We start from the raw sequence: 14,963 nt of genomic DNA, 5'->3' as shown, positions 1-14,963 counted from the left end.
TTTCTCTACCCCCCCTGGCCAGTCACCCATCAAGCCCCACCAGAACCCCCTCACACACAAACAAACACACACACACACACACAAACACACACAGACACACATTAATACCCGGATTCCAAGGACAATCAAAGATGTCTTTTACTGTCTCTCCCCAACCCTCTTCTCCATTTGAGGACCATGGTGGACGGGGCTGGGGAAGGCTGATGTTAGGCCAAGAGACTCCGCAGCAGAGCAGCTGTGTGACCATCATCAAACCAGATTAGTCGCAGCTCTTAACACCATGGCATTTGAACTGGGAGTGCATGCCTGTTTTTTAACCAAACTGAGACACATGGTTATTAGCGGGGACTGTAACCCTTCTGTCGGCTCTCTCACTTGGCGTTTGCTGGTCAGACTGAGTGAGACAGACAGAGAAGAGCAGCAGTTTGCGAGGGACTTTACTTGGTCCTGGATGGTGGGCCCATACAGCTCTGTGAGGTAAGATCCATATTACAGAGTGAAAGATATTTTCGAGGTGTAGTGCAATTAATCTGCCGTGTCCAGATTTAGGCCATGTTACACAGCAGTTAAAATGAGGCCTTTAAAACAGTATTTACTGGCATTCTTCAGATTATATTACGCTTGCAAAATCCAGAGTTCAAAGTGACAAATGCAGAAAGTTTAGATTTCCCAATCCCCCTTCAGAAATGAGAAGTGCGTGATTGCGTGAGTGACGCAGAGATTTAACCTAATTTCTGTCCTTAGACACAGACAAAACACTCCCAGACATACAGTCTAACCAAGAAGTCTGGAGCAGGTCCAGGATGCTGCTCTACCTGGCCTTTCTTCTAGGGATCCTGCCCATAGTAGCTCAAGGTAAGATTAAATACATGAGGGTTTAACGTAGGTCATTTGAGGACAGCCACAGTACAGACCTTTGATTCTGTTCTTGACATATTCTATTGGATCCAGGCAAAATGCTACCATCAAGAGTCAGCGTCAACAAACATTGAAGTTATATTTGAAAGATTTAAAATGTTTTGTGAACATTTGCAAGGTTTTCATCATCATACATCATTACAGCCTGTATTTGTCCATTATTAATGTGGGCTGTACCATATGTAGTAGTTATACATGGGTAGTAGCTGATCATAATGTTCACATCATCATAGCCTGTATTTGTCCATTATTAATGTGTGCTGTACCATATGCAGTAGTTAAACATGGGTAGTAGCTGATCATAATGTTCACATCATCACTTGCTCAGTCATCATATTTCAGAAACATCTGTTGCTTTTCTAAGATTGTATTAAAACATTTGATTGAAATGCTTTTGTTTAATTTTAAAAATGCAGTCTAAGACATTTGTGAATAACATAAATGTATTTAAACCTCACATTTTTGTCAGGATGTGTAATATGTTGTTTTGAGTGTAATATGTGAACAGAACCACTATCATAACACAGTAAGCTTTAAAAGCCCATGTTTAAAAGCAAGTGGTTTCCATGACATGGGGTCATGATTGTTTACAAGTAGACTGGGAAGTTGGAGGAAGGTGTTATGCTATTTTGTATGTAAGATCAGACCCAGAATGCTGAATAATAGAAAACCATGAGCATGATCCCTCCTCCTGACCATCTACATTTGAGCTGTGGACAGTGGTAAACAACAAAATATGCTGAACAACGAAGCTCATTTCTGCTTTCATGCAAACAAAACCCTTACTGATATTTTCAAACGTGGTTTTCTGATCCACGTTTTACTACGAACAGGTGGATGTACAAAAAAATAACACAGGACTACCACTACAGGGTCCAAGATCGTCCAAGTGTTTGCAAAATAAGATGTTAGATGTTTTTCGCATGCAGTCACAGTATGATGAAGTTCTTCAAAGCCTTTTACCCCAGAGAGCTGTTGTTGAAGTGTCTTAAAGAAGACATTGTTTGTCCCAGAATCAGCACATCACCAGCAGTTGTCACGCTCCGAGGGTGACCGTCTTCATGGTCTTTAGAACCCATACAGCTTCTTCTGTTTCTATCATTCTCCCTCTTTCCCTCCCAAGAAAATCTTAGTTTTTGTCTGGTACTCATTTTTTGGGGCAAACTGGACATTTTGCATTTCTTACAAATTTTTTTACATACATTTTGTTTGTTTTGGTAATGATGGAGCTAATAGGGCTGTTGCATTAGGTAACCAGGGTGCATTTCTGTTCCCAGGTTTCCTCTTTTTTATTTGACACTTATTCTAATAGGCTTTACAGTAATAGCCTGGAAGTAATTTGGGTTCATTGTCTTCCTCACATAACAATAGATTTTGTCTTAGTTGCCTTAAGGATTAGTTTCAGCAAGAAAAGCAGAAGTGAGAGAGGCATAATTAGAGCCCAGGTCAGCAATGTGTTTCCTGCTATTTTGTTTGAGATTAATTGGAATACAGTGAACACAATGACTTTCAGTTCTCTGACGTTTTGATAGAAACAACCAATTGAAATAAAGAAACTACTTTCAGGTTTAAGTCCTGTCTTGACAATGTTGACCAAAATTAACCCCCATTGGTTGGGCTCAGGGTTTGTGGTTTGCAGGCATTGTCAGGATGTAGTCCATCTTAATCAAAAGATTGGTATCGAAACTGTGTCCGTGCATTGCTAGTAAATAACAATACATACTGGCCCGTACATTAGGTATAACATAATTTTTCTTTGTTTACCTCAGCAGAATGGCAGCGTCCTGTAATAAAGCTCAACTCCCAACTCGTGTTTGGGCCTGAGGTAGTGCTAACCAAGGGCACTCAACTGGTCCTGAGGTGTGAGGGCAACGGGCCAGTCAACTGGCTCACCCGGTTGGCCAAACATAGGAAATTCATCTCCAAGGGCAACAGCACTGTCAAAACCTTCAAAGTGGACAAACTGTCGGCAGAGCACACTGGGACATATACATGTGAATATACCAGCGTGGATGTCAAGCGCCCGAACCTGGTCTCCACAGTTCATGTTTATGTGAAAGGTGAGCATAGCAAACTAGTGAGTTAGACTTTATTAAACTTTGTAGAGTGTTCTGTGTCATTTTGCTATGGCGTTGCCTATAATTAATTCTGAGCGATGGACTGACCAGTAAAATCTGTTCCCCATACACAACCATTCAAAAGATTGGCTTCACTTAGAAATGTCCTTGTTTTTTTTTTAAAAAAGAGCAAATTGTCTGCCTGTTAAAATAACATCAAATTGATCAAAAATACAGTGTAGACATTGTAAATGTTGTGACTACACAGGCGTACAGAGGCCCTTTATCAGCAACCACCAATCCTGTGCTCCAATGTCACATTTTGTTTGCTAATTCAAGTTTATAGTTTTAAAAGGCTATGTGATCATTAGAATACACATCAGAAATAATCCCGAAGTCGACTCTTCACTGTTGACATTGAGACTGGTGTTTTGCAGTTACTATTTAATGAAGTTGCCAGTTGAGGACCAGTGAGGTGTCTGTTTCTCAAACTAGACACTATAATGTATTTGTCCCCTTGCTCAGTTGTGCACCAGAGCCTCTCACTCCTCTTTCTATTCTAGATAGAGACAGTTTGGGCTGTTCAGTGAAGTGAGAAGTATATCTCGTTGTACGAGATCTTCCGTTTCTTGGCAATTTATTTCTTCATTTCTCAGAACAAGAACAGACTGACCAGTTTCAAAAGAAGGTTCTTTGTTCCTGGATATTTTTAGCCTGTAATCGAACCCACAATTGCGTTTGCTTCAGATATTCAACTAGTCTAAAGAAGACAGTTTTATTGCTTCTTTAATCAGCTCAACAGTTTTCACCTGTGGTAACATAATTGCAAAAGTGTTTTCTAATGATCACATAGCCTTTATAAAATGATATACTTGGATTAGCAAACACAATGTGCCATTGGAATACAGGATTGATGGCTGCTTATAATGGGTCCCTGTATGCCTAATGTAAATATTCCATGAAAAATCATCTGTTTCCATGTACTATAGTCATTCACAGCATTAACAATGTCCACATTGTATTTCTGATCAATTTTGATATTTTAATGGACAGAAAATGTGCTTTTTCTTTTGAAAATAAGTAGATTTCTAATTGACCTTGGCGAGAACTACATTTGTTCTTATGCCTTGGCGAGAACTACACTTTCGAAATGAACCAGCGTATCACCATTTCAAAACAACTGTTTCCACCTCCAGACCCAGCCGGCCTTTTCACAACCAGCACCACGGCCCTACGTGTGGTGAAGAAGGAGGGGGAGGACTGCCTGCTCCCCTGCCTGCTTACTGACCCGGAGGCCACAGACCTCGGTCTCCGCATGGAAAACAACACCTCCACACCACCAGGGATGAACTACACAGTCGACCCCCACAGAGGCATCTTCATCCGCAACCTCCACCCGAGCTTCAACGCTGATTACGTCTGCACTGCCAAGCTCAACGGCCTGGAGATGATCTCCAAGGCTTTTTCCATCAACGTCATCCAAAGTGAGTAGGCTAAGTGTCGCGGAGAGATACAACAGTTCAACGCAGCTAAAGACGCGGTGTACACGCTCGATCAGGCCCACTAAGTTCATAGAGACTGCGCTTCTTTATTATATCCCGTCGATATTGTTCCTCTGTGTCCAGGGCTACGTTTCCCGCCGTACGTGTTCGTGGAGAACGACGAGTATGTCCGTATTGTTGGAGAAAAGCTGATAATCCGCTGCACCACCCACAATCCAAACTTCAACTATAATGTCACGTGGACTTACAACTCCAAGAAGGCAAGCGTGAGCAGAGATTATGAAATGAGCCCATTTATTCTGTGCTACAATTTGATGTATCTCTGTCCTAATTTGTTTGCTTAAAAAACAACGGATACTAGCGACTCTTAAGCATGAGACATTGTTTTCCTGTATCCTATAGAGATTCACCATAGAAGAGAAAGTCAGCTCTGAGGAGAATAACCGTCTGGACATTGTGAGCATCCTGACAATTTTCTCAGTGGACCAGTCAGACACTGGCAACATAACCTGCATCGGCGTTAACGAGGCTGGAGTAAACAGTTCCACCACCTCCTTGCTAGTTGTAGGTAAGTAACTGGATAACTAATTTAAAGGAAATCAGGCATTCAAGAACTGGATTGTAATCATTAGTGCAGAATGTAACAAATATGTTTTTACATGCAAAACCGAATGTTTCTTATTGGACAAGTTCAGGAAGTGCGTCTATATTCTGGTTAGTTTTATTTAGGTTTGTGTTAAAGGGAATAACCCCCCGCATGTCACTCTGTCTCCCTGTCCAGAGGAACCCTACATCCGTCTGGCCCCGCAACTGTCCTCCAAGCTGGCCCACCAAGGCCTGTCCATCGAGGTGAACGAGGGAGAGGACTTAAAGCTCAGTGTCCTGGTCGAGGCTTACCCCCAGATCATAGCCCAGCACTGGGACACACCCAGCACCTCTGCCACACAGGAACACACCTTCACACGCTACAACAACAGGTGGGTTGAACTCTCACAACAGCCAGTTGAAGATGTCGATGGAGCATGGATTTTACTCTGGCAGTATGGGGAAGGTGTTTAGGGACCTGGTCAGCAACACAATAAGGGAGGAAAAAGGGTGGATCAGAAGTGAACTTCATAATAGGATCCTTCTACCAAATCAGTCATTTTCAATTGCATTTTGTTTCACCAAATATTAAAATAATAAAATAATATCAAAAATAATACACGCACGTGCCAATTAATATATATATATTAGTAGATGGTTCCTTATCATAAAATAAGTATATGGGTCAAAGGAAACTGTAAATAATGATTCCATTTACTTAAACAGACATTATAAATTACAGCTAACTTTAGCAACTGCTATTTGAAAATCAACATAAGTCATCAGGTTGTGTGAGCAAGTAAAAAATACATCTTCAAATGACTTGAAATTAACTTGATACATTGGTATGATGTTACCTAAAAGTGATTTGGGCATTAAAAGAACCATGGTTCTGAATGCAAGAAAAATAAATGTTGTTCAATCAGTGGGTAACAGGGTGGTTGTTTTATGTATGACACACTAGGTTTTGAACCACAAAATACTAGAAAATGGCCAAAAAGTAAAAAAAACCTGCTCACCTGCTTTCATTAAAAAAAAATTGACTTTTAGACATTAAATGTTACTTGGATTTTTTTGTAATTGTTTCACCATATTAAAATAAGAGTTTTGTTCAAATTCAAAAGGTTTATTTGTCATTTGCAAAAACAAGTTACGGCAATGAAATGCTTGGTTTTCCTACTCCCGACAGTGCAGTTACAAGTTAAAAAGTAACAGTAATATAATTTAAAAAAAATAAGATAACACAATCAATCAATCAGTAATACAACTATACGAAAACACACATCAATAATAATAACTATACAACCGTAGTGCAATGTAAAAGTGAAAGGTGTACATGAGTAAAATAAAAGGCAGATGTAAATTAGTCACCAATCCATCATCTTCCGCTTATTCTGAATTTGAAATAAATTATTAAAAACATACAAATATTGATCTGAAAATGGAAGAAAACTGTTTGAAGAAAACAAGTTCAGCGAAAGTAGGTGACTTTGCCATGTCCTAAGTCCTTATACCCATCAACTTCCACGAGAAATATAAGGCATACAATAATAAAATGTTGAAAGCCTTTATTTTATGTAGTCCTACTTAAAATCTGTCCTATGAAAAGAAATCCCATGAAAATTGTCGTTATTATTGTTATATTTAACATTTTATGTGTGTTCATTAAATCACTTTCCACCCTGTTATTTCATATTAGTTCTCCTTTAATTAAAAAGTCCCTTTTCTCAATGACATCATATTTGTTGAGTACAGTATCATCATTTTTTTATGTGGAAAAACAATAGCTCCAAGCTAAGTACTTCATCATGGTTCAATCTATTTATAGATGTTTCACGATGTTAATCTTTGTCTCGCTTACAAATGTCCACCCTGTTAGACAAAATTACAGACTACAATTTGTTTCGTTATTTTTAAACATGTTTGACAGAGAATATCAAATCAGTAATTTAATAAAAGGCTTTTGAAATGAATTACTGGTGAACAATGTCTTCTTAAAATATCAAAGGTAGTCTTTTTGGAAAAGAACCCAGTAATTTTTCAGAATGGGGAAGCAGCAATGATAGATATTTCAGTGTGTTACATAGTACCTTAAGAGAAGAGGGAAGGAAGGAAATAAGCCTTTACCTCCATGATGAGGCAGAGCAGCAGCGGTAGAGGAGAACTACTGTAGGATGTATTACTCACCAGACCGCACCACGACATCTGCACTCTTTCCTCTTTTGTCCTGATAAATTATCTGAAATTATGTTATAATACTTGTCTGCCTGGTTCGTCCTCAGATATTCTGCTACCCTGCTGCTGAAGAGAATGAATGCACAAGAGCAGGGCCAGTACACTTTCAATGCCAGGAGTGCCATGGCCAACGGATCCATAACATTCCAAGTGCAAATGTATCGTAAGTGAAGTTTCTCACTTCATTCAACCATACCCTCTTGGGAAAAGTCATTTCCAGCACAGCATCCCCTGACCATATCTGAATTTAAAACGTGTGAGAAGTCCAAATGTTTACCATATACTCTCTTGAATGGCAGAGAGGCCAGTTGCCGTGGTGAGGTGGGAAAACATCACCACCCTCACATGCACATCATCGGGTTACCCTGCTCCCATCATCTTCTGGTACCAATGTTTTGGAATACGAGAAACGTAAGGGTCTATATGTTTGGTTACTGCAGTTAGCAGTCGTGTTACTACAGCAATAGTATGATGACTGGTTAATGAGAGACATAGCTATTGAGCAAAGATTACAATAACTGGCAAATAATTGCTGAAATTGCTCTTTGACTTTAGTATCAACCATGACATGTTGGATTGTATAACCAAAAGAGAAATCCTAACTGTACCTCTTCCAATGAGAACAGGTGCAATGAGAACACCACAGGGGTACAGATGCCAACGCCTCTCCTGGCCCAAACGTTTGAGACCCAGAGGGAGGAATACGGAGCGGTCGAGGTGGAGAGCGTCTTGACCGTGGGGCAGTCCAACCATAGGATGACCGTGGAGTGTGTGGCTTTTAACCTGGTTGGAGTCAGCAAAGACACCTTTGCCATTGAAGTTTCTGGTAAAAGCCAACTCTTGGTGATCCATGGTTATCCTGAATATAATCACCAGTTCACAATGTCACGATAGTCCATCTCATGAATGTTACATGAACTTCCTGTTTATTTGTTATTTTGTAGGGACATTCACATAATCTTTCACTTTAGCTTTACTTAAACCTCCTCAGTACAAAGCTGTGTGTGTCTAAACTGTTGACTGCTACTTAACATGGAAAAGTGTGCAGGTCATTAGCAGCCCTTCTAACTCTGACTGTTTTCTGATTGGATAGATAAACTGTTCACCTCCACCCTATTGGGTGCAGCCGGTATTTTGGCCATTCTCATCCTGCTCCTTATAATCCTTCTCTACAAGTATAAGCAGGTAGGACATACTGTCTAAAATATAAAACATACTGATTGGCATTTAAAATATACCCAGGTAATACACTGATATCGGTTGTTTCACCATTTCACCATTGTTTTTACCATTAGATAAAAAGACAATGGAGAGACCTTAGACACAAACAAATGGCTGTGTGGCCAATATTTCTTTCCCTTTTGCAGAAACCAAGATATGAGATCCGATGGAAGATCATTCAGGCCACTGATGGAAACAACTACACGTTCATTGACCCAACTCAGCTGCCTTACAATGAAAAGTGGGAGTTTCCCAGAGATAAGCTCAAGCTAGGTCAGTCGCATTTCCTTATTTAAAAAGGTATTGCAGTACTTTGATTCTTCAGATTCATCTGTTCCACTCTTGGGTAACACATTGAAAAAAACTGTGGTTACATATTTAACCAGTAGGTTACAGCCACTCCATAGTGTATGATGAATAACTGGACACTATATATGCGGTATAAAAACACATATACATTAACTTGTATTTAGATTAGTAGTGTAAATGATGTGTTGGCTGTGCAGGAAAGATCCTGGGTGCCGGGGCCTTTGGTAAGGTGGTGGAGGCCACTGCCTATGGCCTGGGAAAGGAAGACAATGTGATGCGAGTAGCTGTCAAGATGCTCAAAGGTCAGAATCCATTGATCAGAACAATCGTCTTAGTTCTAGAATAGACTTGATCAAAGTTTAAGAAACTGTGTTCAGACTAGAGTGGTACAGAAGTGTCGTGTGATTGGCTTATCTCTCCCCTCCTGCAGCTAGTGCCCACTCGGATGAGAGAGAAGCTCTGATGTCAGAACTGAAAATCCTGAGTCACCTGGGACAGCACAAGAATATTGTCAACCTGCTGGGAGCCTGCACTCAGGCGGGTGAGAACGAAGACCTCTCGTTAAATATACCACCCTATATCAAGTCTTGGAATGTATGCACTCACTGCCTTAAATCGTTCTGGATAAGAACAAATTCTAAATTACTTAAATGTAAATGCAATATGTGGAAAATCGAATGAGAACAAAATGTTTCAGTTTCCAAAAATGTTCCCTCAGGACCTGTACTGGTGATCACTGAGTACTGTAGTCATGGAGACCTTCTGAACTTCCTTCGACACAAGCAGGAGACCTTTCTGAACTTTGTCATGAACATGCCCGAGGTCCCAGAAGAGACCAGCAACTACAAGAATCTCAGCGAGAAGAATCAGTTCATCAGAAGGTGCGCATCATATGCACATGACCCTCACCAACCTTTAACATCAATGTATTCAGAGATCATCAATCGATCAATACAATTTATTTATGAAGCTCTTACATGAGCAGATGTCACAAAGTGCTTTTACAAAACACCCAGACTGAAACCCCAAGGAGCAAGCCACAACAGTGTTAGGAAAACCTCCCAAAGAGGGGCCAGAATTTAGGAAGAAACCTAGAGAGTAACTAGGCTTGGAGCCACTTGGTGTCATATCTGCAACCCTCGCCCTTATTCCTTCCACCCAGTGACAGTGGGATCTCCAGTGTGTGTTCTGACAGCTATCTGGAGATGAGGCCTGCCCGCCAGCACATCAGCTCCTCTCTGGGTAAATGATCTGACACACTTCCTTCTCATTTATTCAGCACCAGTCGTTGCATGTTTTCAACTGGTTTAATGTTTTTCGTCAAAGTTCTGCTCTGTTCCATTCCATCAGACTCTGTGTGTGACGAAGGTGGTCCGGACTCATGGCCTTTGGACATGGATGACCTGCTGAGATTCTCCCATCAGGTAGCTCAGGGACTGGACTTCCTGGCAGCCAAGAATGTGAGTCTCAAAACAAAGCTTGTGAAATTGTAACCAGATATGTGTTGCGCTATGATAAGCTACTTTAATGTCTGTCTCTCCGTTTGTCTCTTTATCGCAGTGCATTCACCGGGACGTGGCAGCCCGGAACGTTCTCCTAACAGACCGCCATGTTGCTAAGATCTGTGACTTTGGCCTGGCGCGTGACATCATGAACGACTCCAACTATGTGGTGAAGGGAAATGTGAGCAGACAACTTTCCTACACAACATAAAGTAAACAAAATCACTGTGTATTGTTTTGCATATCTTCCCTCACTATGTATCAACAGGCTCGCCTGCCTGTGAAGTGGATGGCTCCAGAGAGTATCTTCGACTGTATCTACACTGTGCAGAGTGATGTCTGGTCCTACGGGATTCTGCTATGGGAGATCTTCTCGCTGGGTGAGCTGACATAAACATGAAAGTCAAAACATAGTTGCATTTCTTCCCTGGGGAAAAAATTCTACAGCTTGAGTTTAACAGAAACATCACTTCTCTACGATTATATTAGCCAAAGTAACAGGAGCTGAAAAGAAAGCTTGAAAACTGTTGCAAATCTCAGACGTTGGTGTCTTCACAAAAAAAAAAAAGCAGAAATCAGACCACAGCGTCTCTTTCCATTTCCTCTGAAATCTAGAACTTCTGCTTGTTAGGAATGGAGTGCTTGGTGTCAGTTATAGCCTTATAGAACCTAGATACTTTTAATTGTACTATGGTTTTCTTCCAACTATCAAAAAGTAGTCTAATATAACCATTATTAAAATTTCCCATTTTTAGAAATATGAAGTATTTATTTGTATTATCTAGTATTTATCCGTCCTATTTTAAATGGTACAAATTAGCTGATGGATTTCAAAAGTCAAACCTTGCCAACTAATCATTGGTTTATAAAGGTACATCCATCATAATAAAACAGAGCAGGGCATCTCCCTCTGCATACCTGAACCAGATTTTAATTGGGGTTGGCGGTTATACATTTCAGAGCATGTGGTCATCTGGAAGCTGTAAATGATGATGTTGAGGGCAGCAACTGAGGGGGGCAACATTATGACTGTATCCTAATAAACAAATGAACATTTTACTAGTGCTTGAGAACACAACCTTTTGTAGTGTGGATTATAATTGTTTAATAATTGTGTAAAAACCTCCCCTTACACCTGAAAATGCATGTGTTTTACTTGAAATCTTTAGGGAAGAGCCCCTACCCCAATATCCTGGTGGATACAAAATTCTACAAGATGATAAAGTGTGGGTATCAGATGTCTCGGCCAGACTTTGCCGCTCCAGAAATGTAAGTTGCAGAATGTCTTTAATGTTTAAACTAACTTGTCACCAAGCCAAGAGGGTGGATGTGTTTAAGGATTAAGGCACAATATTTATTCCACTGGAGTTAGCTTCATTTAGATACAAATGAATGTACATAACAATATCCTTTTCAAATATTATGTAAAACTGAACAAAAAACTCACGTATCTTCCAGTCATAACCTCTTTTCAGCATTTGTAAGAAAGATATATTTTTGTGCAAATGCATTAAGCATGTCTGATTACATATTACTCGGTTGGAGTCCTCTGAGCCCAAATGGAAAAGCTACAATGCTCCCCTCTACAATCAAAGGACCCACAGGAATAAGAAAGAGTAGATTTTATTTTATCGCCAAAGCTTCACGTGTGTGTGTGTGTCTGTGTGTGTGTGTGTGTGTGTTGATTTGCTGCGGCTGTCACAGTACCCGGAATAACTGTCTTGGGCTTGGAGACAGTGAGACAAGAATACAGAGACTGAGTCAGGACCGCGCTATCTGGTACCCTTTGTGTGGGTGTGAGTCAGTCCTTGGTCAGGCATGTTCTGCGTATTAGCCACATGATCAGCAGACAGGAGCCCAGAACACAGCCATTTCACGGTTAAGGCAGGGAGCACACTGGAAGAACTATAGTGGGGTTTGTGGCGCATATGCCACCGTTCAAAATGTTTGGGGTCACTTAGAAATATTTTTTTCGAAAGAAATATAACATCAACTTGATCAGAAATACAGTGTAGACATTGTTAATGTTGTAAATGACTGTTGTAGCTGGAAACTGCTGATTTTTTATGGAATATCTACATAGTCATACAGAGGCCAGTGATCAGCAACCATCAGTCCTGTGTTCCAATAAAACTGGCCTGCTTTAGACTAATTGAGTATCTCAAGTATCAGGAATTGTGGGTTTGATTACAGTCTCAAAATGTCAAGAAACAAAGAACTTTCTTCTGAAACTCATCAGAGTATTATTTTTCAATATGAAGGCAATTCCATGCGAGAAATTGCAAAGAAACTGAAAATCTCGTAGAACATTGGATCCCATACCTATTGTAAATCATGTGTGAATTGAGTTCACTTTCCATGTGTTCTGGAATCTCTTAGGAAATTATTTGGTGCCCTTATCCCAGCTAGGTACCTTTAACAATCATTTGGGGGACATTTGTAATAACCTATATTTGTCATTTCTCCCTTCAGACTATTATTAAGTAAAAAAATATTTTACAATGAGGACAATGTACATTCTGGTCACGGTATATGACACATGTACCTGTATGGGCACCGGAGGCCGAGCGGCTGTGATGGCTCAACCGCGACACTGAATACTGCATCATTACTGGTACCAACATGATATCGCTGCCCCACTAGGTATGACATCATGAAATCGTGCTGGAATCTGGAACCGATGGAGCGCCCCACTTTCAGTAAGATCAGTCAACTGATTCAAAGACTACTGGGGGAGGAGCCAAAACATCCAGACCAGGTACAACACAGCGTGAATGAATGTGTTTCGTAACCGTGGTTGACCTCTGTTAGAATAGAAAACAGTGAATATCCATTGTGGGAGTGGATCGACCGGTGAAGGATTGTCTGAAGGCAAGGCAACACGATTAGGTTTTAAGTTTATTTTCAAATGTACTGGATAACTGTCCTTCTCTCCCCTCTCAGCAGCAGGTGACATACCAAAACGTCCAAGAGCAGGACATGCAGGGTGAAGAACTAGATCCATGTGCTGATGATGAAGAGACAAAGTTTTGTGATGGCTCTTGTGACCAGTCATGTGAGAATGAAGAGGAGGAGCAACCGCTGATGAAGACCAACAACTATCAGTTCTGCTGAAAATGCCCTGGCAAGATCCAAATATACCGTTTCTGATCCATAATTCTTTAACATTCTTTCTTTAAGCTGCTTTTGTAAAAACGTTCTGTAGAAATGTGGCATATTTTCCTAAAGCAGTTCTTTCCCGAAAACCCTATTTTGGTAGGGACAAAGACAGGCAGCAGAGAGTGACTGGATATATACAGTGTTCGCTGACTGGAAATAATGTGTTACTCTTAGAAATGAACAGAGAGAATTTAACCACAGAGTTATACCCAAAATACACTTACAGTATATTAGGCCTTATTGTACATTATTTACTTTGTATGTTTTAAGATTGTCTCTCTAGAATCTATGCACCAAAGATGTATTTACACTGACTGAAAAGACTGTGTTGATCTCAATCATATGTATACTGGATGTACATTATATATTTTTTTGAACCACCATGGAGATGTGCTTGAGATTACTTGTTAAATTCAAACTGAGGACCCCATTGTCGTTCAGTTTAAACATGCTACGTGGACCAATGAAACATGTTTTTGGGATGCTATTTACTTTAACAAAAGCATGTGTTCTGTTTTGTATCTCAATTTTCTAGCCATTGTAGTTATTGAATGTAGCATTCAGCTAACACTGCCTACTGTAATTATGATGATTGCAGATAAAATCCATGTCTCAGCAAACTGCTACAGTTTATGTCAGTAACACATCACAATTGTTGTAAGACAGACTAATTATTAGCACCCAGTCACCTCCACGATGAATGGCCCCCTTAAAAAGGTGAACAAAAAAGGCTGTATGAAAAACACAATGAGCTTTAATGTCATTTTTTAACATGAGGAATATATTGTACTTTCATAAAGATTGGTGGGAATTTACTGTTTTCAATATGTACTGGATTTCAATATGTTTCTTTGGGTCATTTACAGTAAGATGAACTGTACTTGCGGCCAAGTTTCAGTTTCCTGGCAGAGAGCCTTAACAAGAGCCCCAGGACCAGCGGAAGCCAAAAAGCCTGAAGTTGTCAGAGATCCTCCAGTTTAGTCGCTATAGGCTACTTCTCTGCTCATGGATTCTCAGGAAAAGCTTCAGTGCTGTCATCCTTTCAAGGGGAGGGTGCACCAAATCCAAAAATAAGGGTGCTTACCTTTATCAAGGTGCCAATCATTTTGGATGTGACTTTATTTTGAATAATGTTGCAGTGGAGAAAAGAGAAGATTAACAGTTGATATATACCTTATGTTTGATGTAATAATGTAAATGAATAAATCTACCTTTATTTTCACGTTACTGCTTGACAGCAAAACACAGATCATTTGTCATTTAATCCTTTTAGTTTCGTTTTTGTTGCAAATCTCAAACTGACAGTGGTTAATATTAAAATTTCAGTTAGGGAGAGGGCTATGTCATTTGAAATCAATTAAGTATTTGTCCAAATTGTGAAAGATACTTATTGAATTTGACTCTGTACCTAATGCACCCTGCTCTCATTCTCATTGTTCTGGCTGACACCAGGCTGGGAATTTCAATATAATTGA

The 14,963-nt window shown here is 40.1% G+C and overlaps 1 protein-coding gene across 6 annotated transcripts; it reads left to right on the top strand.

The window, feature by feature from the left end:
- Positions 1 to 741: 741 nt before the first annotated feature.
- Positions 742 to 14,731, top strand: csf1ra (colony stimulating factor 1 receptor, a). Of its 6 annotated transcripts, none has more exons than XM_010896828.3 (21): positions 742 to 855; positions 2,688 to 2,978; positions 4,172 to 4,459; positions 4,601 to 4,743; positions 4,880 to 5,045; positions 5,259 to 5,454; positions 7,345 to 7,460; positions 7,597 to 7,708; positions 7,924 to 8,123; positions 8,391 to 8,482; positions 8,665 to 8,791; positions 9,025 to 9,129; positions 9,258 to 9,368; positions 9,546 to 9,708; positions 9,990 to 10,069; positions 10,178 to 10,287; positions 10,388 to 10,510; positions 10,598 to 10,709; positions 11,499 to 11,598; positions 12,973 to 13,087; positions 13,273 to 14,731. In XM_010896828.3, the coding sequence occupies exons 1-21, from the start codon at positions 804 to 806 to the stop codon at positions 13,441 to 13,443; spliced, it is 2,973 nt and encodes a 990-aa protein (XP_010895130.2). In that variant the 5' UTR covers positions 742 to 803; the 3' UTR covers positions 13,444 to 14,731. The 6 variants fall into 6 exon arrangements, with proteins under 6 accessions (XP_010895130.2, XP_019901583.2, XP_010895131.2 ...); XM_020046024.2 differs by having other exon boundaries at positions 745 to 855; positions 2,691 to 2,978; positions 4,601 to 4,737; XM_010896829.4 differs by having other exon boundaries at positions 745 to 855; positions 2,691 to 2,978.
- Positions 14,732 to 14,963: the final 232 nt, after the last annotated feature.

This window comes from Esox lucius, chromosome 4 (assembly GCF_011004845.1).
Source record: "Esox lucius isolate fEsoLuc1 chromosome 4, fEsoLuc1.pri, whole genome shotgun sequence".
NCBI lineage: Eukaryota > Metazoa > Chordata > Actinopteri > Esociformes > Esocidae > Esox > Esox lucius.
Note: the sequence above shows the minus strand (reverse complement) of the source record. Positions and strands in the feature narration are given on the sequence as shown.

Bases quoted from the DNA above. Each gene is read 5' to 3' on its own strand.
- csf1ra (XM_010896828.3), top strand. From the start codon at position 804: ATGCTGCTCTACCTGGCCTTTCTTCTAGGGATCCTGCCCATAGTAGCT. The intron at 2,979-4,171 runs GTGAGCATAGCA...TTCCACCTCCAG, and splicing joins AGTTCATGTTTATGTGAAAG to ACCCAGCCGGCCTTTTCACA. The intron at 10,288-10,387 runs GTGAGTCTCAAA...TCTTTATCGCAG, and splicing joins ACTTCCTGGCAGCCAAGAAT to TGCATTCACCGGGACGTGGC.